The sequence below is a fragment of the Eremomyces bilateralis genome, assembly GCF_010015585.1.
Source record: "Eremomyces bilateralis CBS 781.70 unplaced genomic scaffold P152scaffold_11, whole genome shotgun sequence".
NCBI classification, from domain to species: Eukaryota; Fungi; Ascomycota; class Dothideomycetes; order Eremomycetales; family Eremomycetaceae; genus Eremomyces; species Eremomyces bilateralis.
The window spans coordinates 48,046-67,699 of NW_022985077.1; the positions used below are offsets into that span (position 1 = coordinate 48,046).

At 54.4% G+C, this 19,654-nt stretch overlaps 8 protein-coding genes across 8 annotated transcripts; 4 read left to right on the plus strand and 4 right to left on the minus strand.

Moving 5' to 3' along the window:
* Positions 1-355: 355 nt before the first annotated feature.
* Positions 356-933, plus strand: P152DRAFT_466751 (putative methionine-R-sulfoxide reductase SelR; the record flags this gene model as incomplete). Its single annotated transcript, XM_033680715.1, has 2 exons — positions 356-470; positions 557-933. The coding sequence occupies 2 exons, from the start codon at positions 356-358 to the stop codon at positions 931-933; spliced, it is 492 nt and encodes a 163-aa protein (XP_033533512.1).
* A 1,655-nt stretch (positions 934-2,588) lies between these two features.
* On the minus strand, positions 2,589-6,219 carry P152DRAFT_436759 (cysteine proteinase). The gene is made up of 3 exons (XM_033677568.1): positions 5,944-6,219; positions 3,839-5,863; positions 2,589-3,791 (listed from the first exon to the last, which is right to left on the minus strand). Exons 1-3 carry the CDS (start codon positions 6,145-6,147, stop codon positions 2,907-2,909), a joined length of 3,114 nt encoding a protein of 1,037 aa, XP_033533513.1. The 5' UTR covers positions 6,148-6,219; the 3' UTR covers positions 2,589-2,906.
* A 1,003-nt stretch (positions 6,220-7,222) lies between these two features.
* Positions 7,223-9,547, plus strand: P152DRAFT_397951 (ubiquitin binding protein; the record flags this gene model as incomplete). Its single annotated transcript, XM_033676436.1, has 4 exons — positions 7,223-7,293; positions 7,348-7,480; positions 7,544-8,603; positions 8,655-9,547. 4 exons carry the CDS (start codon positions 7,223-7,225, stop codon positions 9,545-9,547), a joined length of 2,157 nt encoding a protein of 718 aa, XP_033533514.1.
* Positions 9,548-9,944: 397 nt separating this feature from the next.
* On the minus strand, positions 9,945-10,802 carry P152DRAFT_482459 (alpha/beta-hydrolase; the record flags this gene model as incomplete). The annotated part of the gene is made up of 3 exons (XM_033681889.1): positions 9,945-10,167; positions 10,220-10,326; positions 10,380-10,802. The coding sequence occupies 3 exons, from the start codon at positions 10,800-10,802 to the stop codon at positions 9,945-9,947; spliced, it is 753 nt and encodes a 250-aa protein (XP_033533515.1).
* A 742-nt stretch (positions 10,803-11,544) lies between these two features.
* Positions 11,545-12,198, plus strand: P152DRAFT_375438 (mitochondrial import inner membrane translocase subunit tim-17; the record flags this gene model as incomplete). The annotated part of the gene is made up of 5 exons (XM_033675603.1): positions 11,545-11,613; positions 11,669-11,684; positions 11,735-11,791; positions 11,842-11,941; positions 11,997-12,198. Coding segments are annotated over 5 exons (444 nt in total), but the record flags the coding sequence as incomplete, so codon positions are not given.
* A 610-nt stretch (positions 12,199-12,808) lies between these two features.
* P152DRAFT_482461 (uncharacterized protein) lies at positions 12,809-13,812 on the minus strand (the record flags this gene model as incomplete). The annotated part of the gene is made up of 3 exons (XM_033681890.1): positions 12,809-13,203; positions 13,276-13,635; positions 13,800-13,812. The coding sequence occupies 3 exons, from the start codon at positions 13,810-13,812 to the stop codon at positions 12,809-12,811; spliced, it is 768 nt and encodes a 255-aa protein (XP_033533517.1).
* A 957-nt stretch (positions 13,813-14,769) lies between these two features.
* P152DRAFT_474143 (Phosphotyrosyl phosphatase activator) lies at positions 14,770-16,345 on the minus strand (the record flags this gene model as incomplete). Its single annotated transcript, XM_033681301.1, has 3 exons — positions 14,770-15,228; positions 15,286-15,637; positions 15,699-16,345. The coding sequence occupies 3 exons, from the start codon at positions 16,343-16,345 to the stop codon at positions 14,770-14,772; spliced, it is 1,458 nt and encodes a 485-aa protein (XP_033533518.1).
* Positions 16,346-16,661: 316 nt separating this feature from the next.
* Positions 16,662-19,622, plus strand: P152DRAFT_458839 (uncharacterized protein). Its single transcript, XM_033679555.1, has 2 exons — positions 16,662-19,108; positions 19,166-19,622. Exons 1-2 carry the CDS (start codon positions 17,053-17,055, stop codon positions 19,480-19,482), a joined length of 2,373 nt encoding a protein of 790 aa, XP_033533519.1. The 5' UTR covers positions 16,662-17,052; the 3' UTR covers positions 19,483-19,622.
* The last annotated feature ends 32 nt before the right edge of the window (positions 19,623-19,654 follow it).

A 19,654-nucleotide genomic window follows, 5' to 3' on the forward strand; every position in this document is an offset into this window, starting at 1 on the left:
CACGACAACCGCTCTCATGGACGATAGTGTTTATAGAATGTGGATGGTCTGGCTGTTGTTGGAGCCGATATGGACCGGGATTCCCCACGCCAGCCCCCTCATCCCCAAGATGCGTCATCTCAAGGCGTCATCTCAAATCAATGGGATATCAACTTCAACATTCCAAATATATGGTCATACAAATCTCAAACCCTACCCATCATATATATTTGCCCCTCTGCACCATAAAGGAAGCCTCATGCGCTTCTTGAACGTCCAATTCCTCCTACGATCGTTATACGCATTCTCGAAATCCACCACACGAACAGGTCCATTCCAAAGAACCACTGGCAACTCATCTCGTCCCGTATATCATATGTCCGGGATTCCATTCATTGGATCATTCTTTAGCACCAGCCGCAAAGCATCTTCCAACATGTCATACCCAGTCCAGAAGTCTGACGACGACTGGCGGGCAGTCCTGTCACCTGGTAAGACGTCCAAACTACTTCACACTCCATCCGTTTGGCCCACCCGCCGCAAAATCAAGCAATCACCATGACTGACTCTCCTCGAGCCCAGTTCAAAGTCATCCGCGAAAAAGGCACCGAAGCGCCGTTTACGGGAGAATACGACCAACACCAGCCCACCACCGGCGTGTACAACTGCGCCGCGTGCGACGCGCCGATCTACAAGGCGAACCACAAATTCAAGTCCGGGTGCGGATGGCCCGCGTTTTTTGACGCCGTGCCGAACGCCGTAGTGCGCCATGAGGATACTACGCTCGGCATGACGCGGACAGAGATCGTGTGCGCCAACTGCGGCGGGCACCTGGGACATATCTTCAAGGGGGAAGGGTATGATACGCCGACCGATGAGCGGCACTGTGTGAATAGTGTTAGTATCAAGTTTCACGAGAACGAGAAGAGCGAGGCGAAGGAGTCGAAGGCATGAGTGTAATAATGATCAATCGTAACGGGAGTTTGACGAAAGCTATGACGATGGTTTTTCTTTGATACTGACGACTTCATGGTCTAGCAAATGGCATCTGTCAAATTCCATCACTTTCAGTCACAGTCTCGTTCCATCGTGGTCTTCACTGAGTATGCTTCTTCTTTCAATCTTGCGGTGTCAGTTCTATAACGGTAAAAGTCTCCTACATGGACATACCCCGCCTGAATGCTAGACCATGTGTAACCCGCGCTCTTAGCGGCTTCTCTGTTTCGCTCCGGAAATTTTAGAGTGCACGATGTTGACCCAATGATCGAAACGCCGTTCCTTATAAAATGAAGTATGAATTCGCCGTAATAGGGGCAAGAACCCTAGTTCGGTTCGAACCCTTCAACTTCACCCCGTCCCCATAGCCCAGAAAGGCAAAGAGCGCACCGATGCCCGTCGCGGCGAATCGATGTCCCCTCTACCGACCTCTCCACAAGGGCGGTGATCTCCTCGCCGAAGAAATCTACTTCCAGGCTCGAGGTCGCGGAGCCCGCGCCCGATGTCGAAATCCGGAGCCTGCCGACGCTGTCTCCGGGAGCACTACCTGGCGATGGAGATGTCGTTTATGTGCTTCTTAGAGCGTACGCCCGACCAGGCACGCGCCGCATCTAAGCGAACTAAGAAGGAGAAGAAGAAGAGCAGATTTAACTTACGTGGAGGAGGCGAGGGAGAATCGGACGGCGGTGGAGGGATGAGCCTCTGGCGCCACCGCCACCATTTCCTGTGAGCGCGCGCGTGATGGACAAGCTTGGATGTCGGTGTGCCGCTGCACATACGACTTCCGACATCGAAGACGGATGCACCGCATGTTATTACGGCCCAGAAGCAGTCGAGCGACGTACCAGACGATCACTACCTGCGCCGCCACTAAAATCCCACTTGTACCGGGCGTCAAACCTCGCCCTGCACGACCTATAAGACCGCTCCCTCCACCGCTGGTAAAACCTCCTCCCCCACCGCTTGCAAGGTCTCACCCTGCAGCCCGCCTGAACGCTTCAGACAAACTATCTCGTTGTGTGTCTGGGGCGGCGGCCCGGAGCACTTGGACGGTCGGCCGCCCCCGCAAGACGAGGCATCGCATCCGGAGGCGGAGCGGCGATCTTCGGCTCCTCAAGGGCGCGGTGGATGGGAATATGACTGGGACGCGATGCGGAGGCATATGAGAATACGAGGGGGTGGCGGACCGGCGGAAACGTCATGGGAAGAACGGGAAGAGGCGTCGCTGGCAATACGAGAGATGCCTGTTCTCCAGCTCGGTTTCGGCCAGTGTAACTGGAATCCATTGGGGCGAGTCGGGAAGGGTTCGGATGAGTAACAATGATAAAGTGGAAGATAGTTCTAAGAGGCGCGTCGGTCTTGCCGGAAGCCTGGGTGGGAGAGGGAAAATGGATTAGCTACGGAATCCGGATTTGACAATGGTGGATGAATACTGAGTAGTAATGGACAAGCATTTTGTTCGGCAACAGAGCGCAATGACCTAGTGTATATGAAAGGGCTAGTTAGCTTGCCAGTGCATGGCGATGACTGAGTGTCGATTTGTCTATGATTAGGGTTTGGAGTGCAAGTTCGCGACAATATTGGTAATAGTTTGTACCTGATATCCTTTCACAGTATATTCCTAGAGTACGGTTCGGATGTCACGTCTGTGACATTTGTACATCGTTGATAAATTTGTTCAAGACTGGACTACTTTATTCACACTGAAGGTGGAGGTCCGATAAGTTGCCGTCAAGATTCTCATCCACCGCAATTAGGACCTGGGTTGAGGCTGGACTCCACCTACAACACTTAGATCGTCGAAAGATATCAATGCTGGTCATGAAATCCAATTCCGGCTTGACGCCGCCATGATATGACTCGGAGCTATAAGCCGAAAATCATTCCAAAAAGCCAACCGCTTTGCGCCGAATACGCCGTCGCTACTCATCTCATGTCGCCCGAACTCGCTCATAAAACACCAAATATGCCTGCCCGTTCTGCAACGCATCGCCCGGATGCCGCTGCTCCGGCCGGAATTCAGTCACCGTCGCGTCGTTATAATGCATCCAGCAATTCATGCCCGGGTTCTTGACCAAGGCGGTGTAATGGCCCCCCGTAATCGTGGTGCCGATGTGCCGAATGACGGCGTATGCATTGTAGATATACGGCGGTGTCATCGACGGCGGAAGCGCGCTGTCATCTGGCCCGCGGTCCCGCGTGTTGGTCTGAATTTCATCGTCGGTGGGAGGAGGGATCATCCATCGCCCGAGATCTAGCCCGGTCAGAGGGAAGTTGACCGGCGTGGCGACCTTGATATCTGACAACGAGGCGTCGAAGCGCTTAAAATGAAAGACCAGGATCTCAGGGGCGCGAGTGAATGTAACCTGCTTAGTGGCAGCGCGATATTGGTTGCAGGTCGGGCAATTCCACTGGCCATCAATCTGATCTTCCGCGCAGTATCGGTCGATGCACTCCCCGAGCCGCGGATTACCACCCCGAGGGATGTCGACAGAGATGCTGAAGAACGGCTCATATATTGTCGACGTATTTCTGCATGTCCCGCATTTAACGCGGGAGGTAAACTGGCCGCCGAAAAGACTGGTAATGAAGCTTTCGTTGCGCTTAATATGCCGGTTCCATTCGATCTTTGCGGCGAAAGCCTTGCCGATCCGCTCTCTTTTCGCCTCCTCGGCTGGAGTGAGCTGGTGTGGAGGTGCATTGTTCCAAGTGGCGTTCAGGTCTTCATGCATGAGGTCGATCAATACGTCCCAAAATTCCTTCGCGTCCTGTTGTTGACCATCCGACCATTTGGTCGAAATTCTCCCCATGAGATTCTGCGGCATGTTAGTGCACATAGATGGAAATGATGCGGATCACGTACCCGGAATGTGGATGGTCGAACAGCGGTGACATCGTTCTGCCAAAGGTGTAAGAGGAGGTTGGAAAAGTGCTGCGAGACGAGACCCCGGGAACCTTTCCAATTCTCGGTCTGGATATATTTGCGGTACGAGCCGTCTCGGAGAAAAGATGATAATCGCAAGGTGCCGCTCAAGGCTTGGACCACGGAATTCATGAAACAGCTGTTACCACAATTAACCAATCCGGCTTTCGGTATCCGAATATCCCGCATATCGTAAGTGTAGTTGTAGGAAACTTGCGGGGGACCTCGGATGGTGGGATAACGTGTCGAGTCTCGTTCATGTACACCGTTGTAGCTAACTCTAGGAGCGGCCGGTGCCGGCCTTGTTGGCACCGTAGGGAGAGAGCTTGTAGGGGGCGGTCGAGAAGGAGGCGAGACCATCGACTGCTTTTCCAAAGTGGTTACGTCAGGGAAGCGGCGGAGGAAATCCGCTGTCGTGCGCACCATCGGGTATTCCTCACTTTCAGGAACGAAGGTCTGGGAGTCCATGGGCAAACTCTCTTGCTGTGCCCGCTCTGACCAATGCTGCACTTCTTCGGGCTCCATCTCCGGCACTTCTCGATGTGCCTTGTCGTATATCGGGCCACTACCCGGGAGAATTGGCGCTTTACGTGCTGGCCGCGACGCCTTCATTGCTTTGGTCGCGGTCGTGTGGCTAGACAACAAGGACTGAGTGCCCAGAAGCTCGATCCATGCGTCGAGTCCGCCTTGGAGGAGAATCGGCTTGAGCCTCAAAGGTTTGGAGTTGTACTGTAACAGCGCATCGTAAAGGATTTTCATGGCCCCTTCTGATCCATTCCGCGGAGTGAGGGTTGTGAAGTTCACGGAGGCGGTGTTCTTATCGTAGAAGACCACGTAACTGTACTCCTGACGACGAGAGAAGGATTGCTGTTCCCCATCGGGTGACAGTACAAGCGAGTCCTCTAATTCATCCGCAGACATGTCTTCCCGCAACTGACTCGGCTCGATGCACATGACATTGGGAGCGTATATATGCCCTTCATCGAATTCGTCTCGGTGCCGCACATCAATTAATAGCACGGTCGATATTTTGATCAAGTCATAAAGCTTCTTGGGGCTTATGTGGGCCCCGAATGTCGCCGAGGTGCTAGCTCTTCTTGACTGTTGAGAGGAAACATCGCGCCGACCGTCAAAATACGATTGTTCCTGAGACGTACCAGACCACTGAGAGTTGGATCCTGATGTCTGGGTGTAATGTCCACCTGAGCCAACTATGCTTCGAGGTGTCGCACGAGGAGGTGGAATGCTAGCGGGAGTCGCCATATTGCGAGCTGGGCTATACGTCGGACTTGGTTCTTTTGGAAGCGATGGGTTGAAGTTCGTGTCCAATGGAAGTTTCGGCGGATGGGGAGGGCGGTGAGTTGATTTCGGAATCGATCTCGGACCCGCAGGTCTAGGCTGCGCGCCTGCTCCTGATTGCGATGCGCGAGTAGTCGTGGACGTGCCAAAATCAGATGGTGACGGCATGCGCAGCGGGGGCTCAGGGTATGATGATGCCCCTTCCTGGGACGGACGATCGCCGTTTGCTCCGGATCTTAACCCGGCGAACCTTTCACGTAGTGGATCACTGAGCCGTGACCCGGCAGGAGGATAGGCTGACCCGTTTACCACGCGCCCGTGTAGATTCTCGGGTTTCGGTCTCACAGGCGGCTTCGATCTTGGAGAGTTGGATGAGTCAGCAGGGGTCGAGCGACCTGAAGTACCGTTCGGTGTTCCTGGTCGGTAGGCCAAGTATTTTGAAGCATCCGATGGGTAATGCGACGATTCCATGTTCCCGCCGTTGCCCGATATCGAGTTTCTGTGATGTTGTCCTTGGTATGAATCAGGGCTGTCTGCCGTTGAAGGCCGGGACTGAGACTCGGCATCATACGCTGCCTTTGTTTCTGGTAGAATTCCACTCCTCCGGTTGTCATTGATGATTATCTCTTTGATATTCGAGAACTGCGACTCTTTGCTCTGAATCTTCTGCACAGGAGGTTAGACCAATGTATCCTTTACTTCAGTCAAACACGTGACAAAGACAACTTTAAGAAAGACTTGCATACCTTTACAAGATCCCGATACATGCGATGCAGGGTACCTCGATCCGTTTGTAACGTGATATAGTCAATGTGGCGTGGGATCCGATTAACGACGATCTCGTATGCGACTAGATATTCGATATACGCTAGGTCGGGGCTCCGCTTGAAGGTAAGCAGCGACTCGCTAACTGACAGTGCTTGACTGGCTTCAGTCACCAAGAAGTTCATCTGCTATAAGTTAGTGGCGCGGAACGGAACGGTGATGTCGACGCATACAGGAGCCTGCTGATCGATGTTGTTCACCCTCCCTTGTGCGAGAACGGTGATATCAATGAAATGCCTCATCGCTGGTCCGACTGGAGGTCCTCCGCTACCATTTCTCTCCCCTCCCGTCCATCTTTCTGGTATTGAGCTTCCGTCGCCCCCATGATGGGGATGGCCATTCATGGCGTACCCACGGGCAGAGATGTGCGATTGCCTTGGAGAATATGGCGCGGGAGCGTTCATCTTCGAACTCTACCCATCCTGGGAACAATAACTCTTCGGTATGAGCCTTGAGTCTTGAAGGATGGTTTGGGGCGGAACGACGATCTCGGTTCGAGGGTGAGTGATGACGGATATGGCCGGGCGGTGCCCGGTGGCTTCGGGCTGTAGGGAAGTTGAGGCGAGAGGTGAATGGTCTGCCTTTGTCAGTTTATAAAGCAGACTTCTATCGTCTCAGGGAAAGGCATATATCGGAGGTGATTTGTGAATTGCGGTACGTTCCGCAGCGTCAACGATGACTATGGACTTCTGTTGCGTATCAGTGGGACGGGGGGGTCTCATGCGACAGTGATGGGTTTCCATTCAGGCAGTTAGGCAACAAATAATTGAGTGGATACCACATCCTTGCTAGTGTGGCTTAGTCGCAGAGCCGCCACATCGCCCCGCCACTTGCGCCACTTGCGCCACACTGCACCCCGGCCACCTCCACCTCCGCCTGCACCGACATGACACTGTGCAGCACCAGTGACCAGGCCACCGTCTTGAGCTCCCAGCATTACGCAGTAGGAACGTTGCGTTGTCGATGAACACTTGCACGACCGTTACCTCCAGCTTCCATACTCTGCCTACATCTTGTCATCGATAGTCCGGTTCCACGATCTGGATTCGCCGGTGATTCTTGACCGATCATAGCGATAATACAGTCCCCGAACCACTCGACCTTCGCTCACGCTACCTGTACCTTGCCACTCCCTCATCCGCCGCATCCCTCAGGTTTACACGAAGCCGGTAGTGTATCTCAGTTGGCCAGGTTGCAATCATGGCAGGCTGGTTCTCTTCCTCGAATAGCGCTCTGGATGAGCAAATAGAGCGTGCGACCTCTTCAAGCTTGTATGACCAAACATCGTCGGAGACCAGAGTATAGGCAACGCTGACCGATCGCAGGGAAGATATCGCGCTCAATCTTGAGATATCGGATACCATCCGATCAAAGACCGTTCAACCTCGAGAAGCGATGCGATCCTTGAAGAAACGAATAGGCCACAAGAACCCTAATGTCCAGCTCTCCGCACTGAATGTATGGCCACCCACCCGTAGTCCGTTGGTTGCCGATCACTCACTAACAGACATCCTCTTATAGCTGACCGACACATGCGTCAAAAATGGCGGCTTGCATTTCATCACCGAAATCGCCTCTCGCGAGTTTATGGACAACCTTACCTCCCTTCTCAAAGCGTACGGAGCGGCTGCACCCAACGAGGATGTCAAAGGCAAGATCCTGGAGCTGATCCAAGCCTGGGCTGCCGCTTCGGAGAGCCGGAGTAGCCTCTCATACATCAACGAAGTATACAAGACGCTTCAACGCGAAGGATTCAAGTTTCCGCCAAAGCCGGACGTGGCGAGCAGCATGTTTGACAGCAGCGCACCTCCAGAATGGATCGAGTCGGACGTTTGCATGCGCTGCCGGACCCCGTTCACATTTACGAATCGTAAACACCACTGCCGGAATTGTGGAGGCGTTTTCTGTCATTCTTGCTCAAGCAAGACCCTGCCGCTCCCTCACCTGGGAATCAACCAGGCTGTCCGCGTCGATGATGGTTGCTATACGAAGCTGACCGAAAAGCCGAAGGAGGTGCCCGCTCCAACAGCGGTCGATGCGGCTAAGTCAAGCAAAACGGTATACCAATCATCTATGCAGCCTCGAGACGCGAAAGTTGCCGATAGCTTCGATGCCGATTTAAAGCGGGCATTGGAGATGAGCCTGGAGGAAAGCAAGGGGGGTCAGCCTGGACATGGATATGTTCCGCAGTCGCAGCTTCAGAATACCAAGCCAACAGCGGTCAATGGGAATTCAAAGTCATCAAAACAGCCTGAAGAGGATGATGACCCGGATCTGAAAGCGGCGATTGCTGCGTCCTTGGCGGACATGGAAGAACAGAAAAAGCAGCATGCTGCTCAGCTCAAGCAACAGACCGAAACATCGAATGGCAAACCACCCGCCTTCGCCCCGAAGAATGATTACGAACTCACACCTGCAGAGGCAGAGAACATTAGCTTGTTCGCGACTCTTGTTGAAAGGCTCCAACATCAGCCGCCCGGAACGATCCTCAGAGAGCCACAAATCCAGGAGCTATACGAGAACATCGGGAGACTACGTCCCAAACTGGCCCGAACCTATGGAGAAACCATGAGCAAACATGGTAGGACAATTCCGTAAGGATGACTAGGCACAATACTGACGAGTTTATTAGATACGCTCCTCGATCTACACGCCAAGCTCTCGACTGTTGTCCGATATTATGACCGGATGCTTGAAGAGCGGCTATCCCACACATATAGCCAACCTAGCCATTATGGAATGGCGCCACCGCAGCAACCCCCATCAAACTTATATCCCAGCATTGCGTCCAATCCGACTGGCCCCCCTACTGCTCCTCCCACCGGCGGTCCTGAGAGCTATTATGCTGGCGATTCCGTCCCTCCCGAGCCATACGGCCAACCGCAGCCAACATATGGGGGTTACCCAGCGCCAAATCAAGCTCCGCATTCACCCTACGACAATCGATCATCCGCCCCTCCAAAGTACAATCAGCCTGGACATGATACCCGATATCAGCCAGGAAGAACTTACTCCCAGCACTCTCACGCGCCAGCCCATCCGCAACAGCGTGCCCCAAGCGCCAGTAACCCCTACGAACACACCCCCCCGGCCCACGCCTCCCCCCATATCCCTCAACGCACATCCTCGCACGCCTATCCACCCAACCAACCCCAACCCTCCCAACCTCCCAGCCAATACGCCCCCTCAAACCCCGCAGCAGCCGACGACGCCACCGCCTTCTACTACGCCGACCAAGCGACCTCCCCCCAACCCTCCCACGCGGCCCCCCCGCAAAGTTTCTCCCCCAACCCTCCCCAATCCCACGCGGCCCCCCAACATCCTCCACCCCAGCAGACCCAACCGCCGCCGCAGCAGTATTGGAACCAACAGCAGGCCCCGCCGCAGGGCCAACCACAGCCGCAGAGCTGGGCACAGACGCCGGCGTACCAGCCGCCGGGGGCGGGGATAGCGGGATCCGCGTTCCCGAGTGCGCCGCAGCACGCGCCGCAGCCGCAGAAAGAGGAGGCGTTGATCGAGCTGTGAGCGATTGAAGGAGGGTGGGGCACGGATGGGTTTCCGTATATCGAATGGCGAGCGTTGCGATTTTCATGGAATTCATAATGGCGTGGCGGCGATTCCTGTGCGGAATGCTTACTACGGCATTTTATGGCGCATTGGGGGATCGGATTGTAGGTTGATTACGGAGTTGTACTATGATGTTCCCGGTGAAGGTTGGTGAGAGGAGCACGCGCGGGTTTAAGACACCTTTAGATGGATAGTTGGGAATGTGATTGACTTCAAAACAATATTCACTTAAGAGCTTGGCCCGAAAATGCGGGCTTGGTTTTCACCACCATTGAATACGGTCTGGAGTCTAAACGATGTAACAGTGATATGAATACGGAGTTGACAAGCCCCGCTTCCGAGGAACGAAAATATATCAGACCTCCGCCGCTCGAGCGATGAAATCAGCCACCTCATCCGGATGCGTCAAAAAAGGGGTATGACCCGTCTCGATCTCCTCGGACCGCTCAATATCGACGCCCGGCAGCGCCACGATATACTTCTGCTGTGCCAGTGACACCACGAGATCCTTGGTGCACATCAAGAACCAGCCAGGGCTATCGGAGTGTCCCGCATATTCAACCGGCGTGCCGAGAGCTCTATGTACGACGTATTAGCGCGCACACGAAGCCTCGAAGCCTGTGGACTTACGCCACCGACTGGGTCTTCAGCTTCCCCGACATCTCTTCCTGCTTCTCCTTCGGCAGCCCATTATAAAACATCTCCGGGCTCGCGATCCACGCGACCTCCCCATCATCCTACACAAATCAGCACGCCGCACCCAAGCTCGATTCCGTCGCCCGCAACCTACCCTTATTTCTGCCACGCTCCCCATATCCACCCCCGATTTCGCCGCCCACTCCGCCGTCAGCTCCCAATGTGACTGCCCCACGACCGGCAAGCTCGTCGCGATGTACACCGTTCGCCGTACGCACGGCCCCGCGCCGCGGTCCTTCACGCCGAAGCCACGGATGGCTTCGCCGCCGACGACGCCGCCGTAGGAGTGCATGACGAGGACGCAATCGTTGCCGTCCTTGTCTATGACTTGGTGGAGGACGGCGCGCAGGGCTTCGACGTCGACTTGGAGGGGGCGGGCGGAGCCGGCGCTGGGAAGGGCGAGGTCGTCGATGCAGGGGAGGGATTTGGCGCGGAGGGAGTGGGAGAGGGGGGAGAAGCACCAGGGGCCGTGGAAGGCGCCGTGGACGAGGATGATGGTGGGTTTTGGGGTTGACATGTTGGACTTGAGGAGAAATGGAAGGAGAAATGGATAGAGACTGTGAGAAGAAAATGAAGATAAGAGACTGTGGAAGGACAGTAAGGAGAGAAGGGGGGCTGATACGGCTTATACTGTACCTACGATCTTGTGGCGTATGTCGTGGAACAACATCGATCTACACAATCGGCCATCTGATCGATCGTTTAAGCAAGGAGATTAAGTTGCATGAATGGCGGGACGCCAGTATCGACATCACGGTGACGAAGATGTGCCGTACTACTAGGCAGCTGCTACGAAGTAAGGGATATCGAGGGTATTCTCAGTTCTCAGTTTCTCACGGACGGGACGAGTCAGAAGCAGAGTGTCAGCCCTCTGGTAGGTAGGCCTGGCCGTTTTTGAACCTATGAAGGGGGCGCATTTATCAATTCTTGGCCATATTGATCAACCCTTGTTACGTGCGAAGACGACGATTTAATATGTAACTCGTAACCGAACAATGGGATGAATCAAGGGGAGAATGAATTGAATTGAGGGTCTAAATCACGTGCAGATGCAGGGAAGTGGCGCGGTCACGTGATAAAACTTTGCCAAGGCTGGAACTTTTGAAGCAACACCCTGCATCTTCAAAGTTCAGCAGTCGATTGATTCTCCCAACAGCGAACGTTTACACCCTCCACCCATCCCATCACGATCTGAGGAACGGCAGAGTACCGCTTGCTCGGGGGACCATCAATCACGACAGCACTTGAATCACACAGCAATGGATCACACGCGAGATCCATGTCCGTGGGTGGCCCTAAATGATTTCGGAGGCGCATTCTGTATGGGGGTAAGGATTTCCATGCCGTCGTTCGAGGCTATAGCTAACGAGATTCATTCATCAGGCGATCGGAGGCGCAGGTAAATGACTTCGATTCCGATTCTTCGAGCGGGAACTTACATAGTGGTAGTGTGGCACGGTGTTAAAGGCTATCGGAACAGTCCCTATGGCGAACGAAGAATAGGCGGTACGTTCGGCGAACTCGGGAGAGAGGAATGACAAGCTGACTGATGATAGCACTCACGGCAATCAAGGCTCGAGCACCGGTACTGGGAGGGAACTTTGGCGTCTGGGGCGGCTTGTTCTCTAGCTATGACTGCGCCGTCAAGGCCGTTCGGTTCGTCCCTACGTCCAACGTCCTCTCGATATCGACAACGCTAACTTCCCCGTAGACGGAAAGAAGACCCGTGGAATGCAATCATCGCTGGCTTTTTCACCGGCGGCTCGCTGGCGGTCCGTGGTGGACTCCGACAGATGCGAAACGGCGCGATCGGGTGCGCAATCCTCATCGCCGTCATCGAGGGCGTCGGCATCGGCTTCCAGCGAATGATGGCCGACAACACGAGGCTAGAACTCCCCCCTCCGCCTCCCGAGGCCGCGACGGCTGGCAAGGTGCTTGCGTGAGCGACGACGCTCCGATCCTCTGCTTCAGTGTATTCCAAATGCGATTTTCGAGGGGTATATTATTCCCGGGTATGGATTGTTGGGAACAATTCGGCGATTGCATCAGGTTGGCGTTTCGAGACGTTTTGGCATCTCTGCTCTTACGAGTACGCTAGAAAGAAGCGAATCTTCCGTCTTCGTTTCGATTAGCGAGGCCGGTGGTACGTCATGTGTATGATAATTGTCTTGGGGTTGATCGGTGAAAATGACAGCAAATACGTTAAACTGCCAAACCTACCCACTTCTCCGGGTTCATCACGCGAGGTGGAATGGAACTCGCTTCATTTGAACTACATGTGAACCCGCTGATGATAAACTAGACGTGGGGTATATTAGAAACATCGGACCGCCGCGGTCGCGTGTCCTCTCTGATCCACCGAAGCAATAACGAAGTACGAACTCGCTCGCGCAATACAACCACCATCGATACTCGTTTGTTCTCCCTAGTCTCTTCGGACTATCCACACCCTACAATGCCCAACGCTCCGCTCGTCCGTTTTAAAGCATAGGATTGCTATTTGCTGGCATTGGTAGATAACCCTCACTTCGCGGTAGTCAAGGTAGGATTATCCTCCAACGGCCCACTTGTAGCACTCATCCCTTCCTTGGCCGGTTCGGTAGCGGGAGTAGCAGCGGGCGCTGCATCCTTCGCCGGAGCGGCAGGCGTGGCATCCTTCGCCGGAGCGGCAGGCGTGGCATCCTTCGCCGGAGCGGCAGGCGTGGCATCCTTCGCCGGAGCGGCAGGCGTGGCATCCTTCGCCGGAGCGGCAGGCGTGGCATCCTTCGCCGGAGCGGCCGCAGCGGTCGTCAGTGGAGCTGCAGGAGCCGCATCTTTCACCGGCTTGGCCGCAGCGGTCGTCGCCGGTGCATCAACAGCGGGCGCGGCGGCGGGCGCGGGAGCAGGCTTCTCAGCAGCGGCAGGGGTAGCGGCGGTTTCTAGAAAAGCGACGTTAGCAACCGGCTCCTGAAATGGTCACGCGTACGACAGAGGGGACGAAGGGGACGTACTAGCTGGGGCTGCCGCCGGGGCCTTTGCTGGCTCGGTCGCGGCGGCGGCGGGAGCCGCAGCGGGCTCGGGTTTCGCAGGCTCGGCGGAGGGTTCAGCTGGCTTAGGAGCATCGGCAGCAGGCTTCGCAGCATCTGCCGCAGGGGCCGTCGCGGGAGCTGCAGCCGCAGCCGCAGCGGGAGCCGGAGCAGTTGCAGGAGCTGGAGCGGCGGGGGTTGTCGCGGTCGGTTTGGCGTCTGCGGCGGCAGCGGGGGCAGTTGGGGTAGGTTCGGTGGGTTTGGCGGCTTCAGCGACGGGTTTCTTGGACTTCTTCCGGAAGAGGCCCTTGAAGGCGCCCTTCAGCTTGTCGACCGCGTCGAGGGCTGGATGGATGGGTGGTTAGTGGTTTGTTTGATGGGGTTGGTGTGGGCGTAGGGCGTGGGGGGGTGGGTTACGATGGCTTGCGGGTTTGGATCTTGATATGGAAAAGGATAGGTGATGTTTGGGTGTTGTGAATAGGGAGAGCGCGACATCAGGGTTGACTTACGGACACCAGGCATGATTGGGGTTGGGAATCGAAGGGATAAGGATATCACAAGACCACGGCCACGATCGACAGGCTTCCTGTTGATGATAAGTAGCTATCACTCAATCTTAGACCTAGACAATACATACTTTATGATTTCAGGAGAGATGGACGGTGGAAGAAAGTGTGAGATGGAGAAGGATGGACGGATACGGAATTGTTATATGAAGTCGGTGATTTGAAGGAGCTCGGAGTGGCATTCGCTGATCGCTGGGGGCGGCTGGACTTTTGGGGGGAAGGGGGGGTACATTGCCAGAAAGACCCTGCAGTTGCCGGGGGGCGATGAGCGCTAACGGGCCTAAGCTCCCAGCTGGAATTGCGGAGGGCCAACAGCGCCCAACATGTCCCTGAAACGATGATCCTCCGCGGTTAATCGCATGCAGCTATCATCGGGGCTCTGGCGAAGGATCGTGAGGATCGACAGGTTTGCACTTGGCAACGATTGATGTGCTTGGATGGTTTATTCTTCTCCGTTCTCTGCCCTGATTGCTTCTATAACTGAGGTATTTCTGGATCAAACACCAGGGCAACGGGTGTGACGCTCGTTTTACCCCCACGTTACCCGGGAGTTTCATGTATTTTTAGCGCGTCCACAGCAACCAAACTCTCTCATTCCTCTCGCGGTCTGTCGCGGTCTCGTCCATATGGCATGAAGTACCATCTCATCATCATATCGGTCAAGGACGTTATTCAAGCAACCGGTCTTGTTTACAGCTCCTCTGCATTCCCTCGCGTACTTGAACTGAAGACCCCCAAGTGCTGGTGCTGGGCGATCGCCTGATAACCGCAGGCTATGTACGACGATGGGTCTCATGATAGAGATGAGAGTGATCTCAAACACCCACGCCGAGCAACCACCGCGATCAGTCCACATAACAGCTGTCACATCCTCCGTCTAGAACCCTCTTGAAAGTGACTCCCTCTCTCTCCGCTACCTCGCCCACGGAGTCTTCGTTTGCACAAACTCTGTCGGCGGATTCTTCTCCTCGCGAGTACCCGACGATTCCGGCTTGGCCCACGGAGCAGCCGTCGGCGGCGGCAGGCGAGTATTTGCCCTTCCAGTCGCCTCGGAAGCAAGCGCAACAGGCGTCCTTGACGGAGGGGTTGGGCGTCCTTGGCGGAGGCCAATAACTCCCTGCGCAGAGCCGGCCGCCCACGGCGCTTTAGTCGCCTGCGAAGCTTGCTGGGCCGCTGGGATGGATGTTGAGGGTCCACCTCCCGCGGCTGGGTCGGTCGTTTTCGCGATCCCTTGGTGCGCTTGGATGTGGCTGGATGGAGCGGATGCAGCGGCGTGAGGGTCGCGCTCCCAGCGGAACAGCGATCCAAAGCGGAAATGTTGGACTACGGGGAACTTGGAGAGGACTTCGGCGTTGTACATTTTGATCATCCCCTTTATATTCATTAGCCACCAAGTACGGTATGACTAAAGTAGGGGATGCGAGCATACCTTGTTGATTTTCGCCCACCCTGCCGTGACGCCCGACACGTCGTACAGGATCGGGCTATGCTCCCAGAAGGGCCCTCTCTTGACGTCGTAGATGAATCCGATGGCGCTGAAGTACATGTTCTGCTTCCTTTCCCGCTCTACTGCCGGCTTTTTGGCGACATCTGATGCGCTGGGAGCGTCCGGGACAGAGCCTTCAGTGGGGATATCTTCATCGGGGGAGATAGGGGGTGACAGTTGCGCTGACCCAAAGATGTAGGGGACGAAGGAATGATCATCGAGACCCCATACTCCATGTGATCCAGCTGGCTCTAGCGTATATGTGAGGATGAGTTTGCGGATTAACCGCAGATAGCTGTTATTGTCAGTGTCTTGCAGATTCACCAACCCATAGTTACGCGAGGAGACAAGCGTACGGTTCTATAACACCGAGTACAATTCCACGCTCTTCATTGCCACTGTGGGACAGATCAAACCCCCCGAGCTTCCAGATGCAGCCCAGGAACGCCAGAAAGCTGAGCTCGTGACCTGTTCCGTAGTCCAATCGCTGTGCACTGCCAAAGCTTCCAAGCAGGTAGGATTCCAGCTCGGTCCTCGATGATACGGTGCTATCCACCGTATCTGATGGTAGATCTGGACTTGAAGGGAACTCCAGCACATGACTGGGCAAACATCGATCCATGAGTTGCGGTAACCGCTCCTCCACGATCTGATACCATTTTCTGAAACTAACGTTTCCAAACCGTCTCGGCCCAGTATCCGGCGGAACCTCGTCGATAATCTTTACCAGCTCTTGAATCAAATCCCGTATTCCGAGGACCGGTTTTGAGAACGAGACGTGCTCAGCGTCGAGAGCCCATGCGTGATATTTTGATGGTTGATCCTTGTCTTTTCGTGGAAACATGGACGCATTGAGCTGGAGCAAAAACGTCATGATATCCCGGTATGCAAGCGACTGGAGAAACACGGAGACATCCTCGCCTTCGTTGATCTGTTTTGAAGGCGTAACGAAGCTGTGCGGTTCCCCTGATGGGAGCACTGTCAGGCTCCGCCTCGAGTCCATGATGGCACCAGTCTGGGTAAGCGGTTAAGCTAGACCGGCCACTTGATAGGAACTTTATCAATAGCGCAGCGGTTGAACAATGGATGAGGAATCGTCGCTCTGGTTCAATCGTCGTTCATTAGAGATTATAGTAACGCTTCAGATGATGACTTTGATTGACAGTTGGATCCAGTCTGGTCTGGATGTCTGATGGTGGATTGGGCAATGATGCCTCAGGCAATAAGGCTTTAACTATTCTGTTCGCCAGCCAACGGCTTTGTATGCGATTTATATGGATTTAGTTTTGACGCCTCCTTTGGAATCCTTGCAGGACCATCCCACGGCATCGATCGTCATCACTACCGGTACGGTTGATCCACCTCATCCCCGGAACTGGAGACCTTCGATATCAAATCCAAGAATACCCAGAATACCTAACCACTACCAAACTCGCCATATTTTTCTAATAGACCTCGACCGACTCCTCACGCCGCCGAATATCCCTCGCTAGCACCCTCTTTCCGAACCGCATCCGCAGGCCAATAATGCGCCGACAACGTCCACTCCCGCCGCGCAGGTGACCGGCGTTGCAGAACCACTCCGGCTGGCTATATCATTGACTGCGTTCTAGAGCGGTGAAATATCTACTATACGAACGGAATGCGCTCGACGATCTAACCCTCGACTCCGATCCCGATTTTGCGCTATCGACCTATATCGCTCCCACCATGGCGGACCCCTCTTCCCAACTGCTGAGCGAAGTAAGAAACGTACGGGACGATCAGACACCACCGCCGAATCCTGTTGAGGCGCATGTCGCTTCTCCTGGGTCCACGAAATCCGTCCGGTTCGCGGCCGATACGAAGTCGCCCGAGTCTGTGATCGAGTCCGCGACCGAGTCCGCCAACCTCTTGAACGCTGCGCGGTACAAGCGCGGTAAACTAAAACGTCCGACCCGACAGCTGCTCCAGCATCAGAATTCATTGCAGAGCGGTAATGGTAATCAATATGATATCACCACTACACCCGAACCGTCTCCACGAATTCAACCGTCGCGTACTCGACAACAGAAGTCACAGAGCAGGAACAAGCATATTCTTGCGCCGGAAAGTGACGAGAATGTGACCTCTCCAGAACCATTATCCGAAGAACCAGCTGAATCAACGAATTCTACGAAACGAAGAGCCCATCAGTTGGATGAACTGGAGTTTGGCGGCCCGCTCAACGACAGGCCATCGAAGAGGCAGAGAAATGAACCCTCACAATCAGTGTCTAGCTCTGCGAGTGGACAATCTGGCGGCGAGCTGCCACCGGTGGAAGGCGATAGACGATCAAAACGCCAGAGAGACGAATCCCCACAATCAGTGCCTCGATCTACGACTAGACAATCAGGCGGATGGGCTCGGTCTGTGGGTGAGCTCATCGGAGTTGTAGTGCCCGCACTAGGAAAACGGAGAGAATCCTACGTGCTTGGCGAGCAAGATCAAATGAACGGGCACGTGTCTAGCTCTACCAGGTCTAATCAGCCGAAGAGTTCACCAAGAGGAGCGGCTCAAATGAATGGAGTGACACGGAAGCGAACGCGACTAGTATTCGAATCAGAAGACGAAGGCCAAGCACAAGATCCTTCGCTCTTCGTACAAGATGATGAGAGCGGAGATGAAGATGGAGATGACACCAGTAGCGAGGAAGATGAAGGCTCCCTGCTATCCAAGAATCCCATCTACGGACAACGGCCGGAAATTGACCGTGCACTAAAAGACTTTAAAGGCTTTAAGTGCGATACGAGTGTTTGGAGACCGTCCAAGATTGACAATGTCGAATCAATACGATCTTGCGTGAAGCGGATCCGCCGCTCGAACTTTCTGGAAGGGGACGAATATTCCGCCATCTACGCCGTGGTTGAGACAACTGGCGAACTTAAGAATTTCATGAAACCAATACTGCGTATGGCCGAGGGATCTATTAGCCTTCGTGCCGAAATTTTCACCGTCGTCATCCCGGCCCTTCTACAAATGCTCGAACACTTCGTCCGTCACCTTGATCAACCCTTTCAGGACGATCACGACGAGTTTCATCAAGGATCGGACTTCGGATTCACGCCCGAGATCTTGGGCGCGTTGGATCAGTTACTAGGGTTGATCGTCTCGACATATGATGAGGCTTTGCGAATCCTGCCTCGACCCGAGTTCGGATACCGAGGGCCCCTCCGTAACCAGGTGGTTGCCAAATTACGACGCGTTCATACATTTCTTCACAAGATGATTCGAAACCAGCATCCGGAACGGCTGGTTGTTGCGAATGGTCATGAGCTCGTCCGTTCCAGAGCCCGAGGTCCAGGGAGTAACTCCAGCCTTGTTATCGAAGAAGAAGATGATGACGATGAAGAGGAGGAGAGGGGGGAGGCGCAAGCTGAGCAAACGAGGCAACAACTTGAAATTGAGCGGGAGAAGCGTGAACTGTGCCGCAAGGAGGTTCGTCTCTATGAACTTTTCGTGGAGCGAAACAAGCACGAACCGGAGCCTCCCCGGAAACGCGGGAAACAGGAGGAAGACGACAAGCTGTGCCGTGACATCAGCTGGGAAAAAATGATCCTTGGCACGACTGCTGTCAAACCCCGAGAGTCCTCGATGGGTACGGATGCCAATGGTGAACGATTCGAGAGGGTGTCGGTATTCGAGCACCCGACAAATACGTACCAGAGGACACTCGAATGGACATTGGGGCAGAAACTGGCTTTGATCACCGAACTTCAGAGGTGTGTCCACTTGTATCAAACCAACGGTATGTTCCCGGCTTCCAATGCAATACTACTAGATATTCGTTTAATTCGCTCCCTAGCCGAAACCGAAAGTGAAAAGGACGAGTTCCGGGCACAACTCTGGCCTCATCTATTTCAACAATTATGCCATGCAAGACCGAAATCTGCGAGAAATGGGCCGCCCACTGGAGAGGACGGTGCGCTACGTGATTTGAAAGCAGATGAGATACTTGCAGGCGGACGGTTTGTTCAGCGGGGTTGGCTGCAGGTTCGGAGAGACGACCCCGAGGGTTATCGAGCCATTTTCGGAAAGGTTGATCTAGAGGATGATCTGATCGAGACATTGCCGGATATGGACTTGCTGGCTGATAACTGGGAGGAGAAGATGCTTGATTAAGTGATTCGTGATCACCGTTACACTGCTTCACGGACCCTGAAATCAGGGCAATCGTGCTACCTCGGAATTGATTCCACGAGACATCCGTACATGATATAATGACTACTACCTACACGAACAAATTCCAAATAGCCACGACCGACAATATGAGTATGTACCGAATGATGTTCCA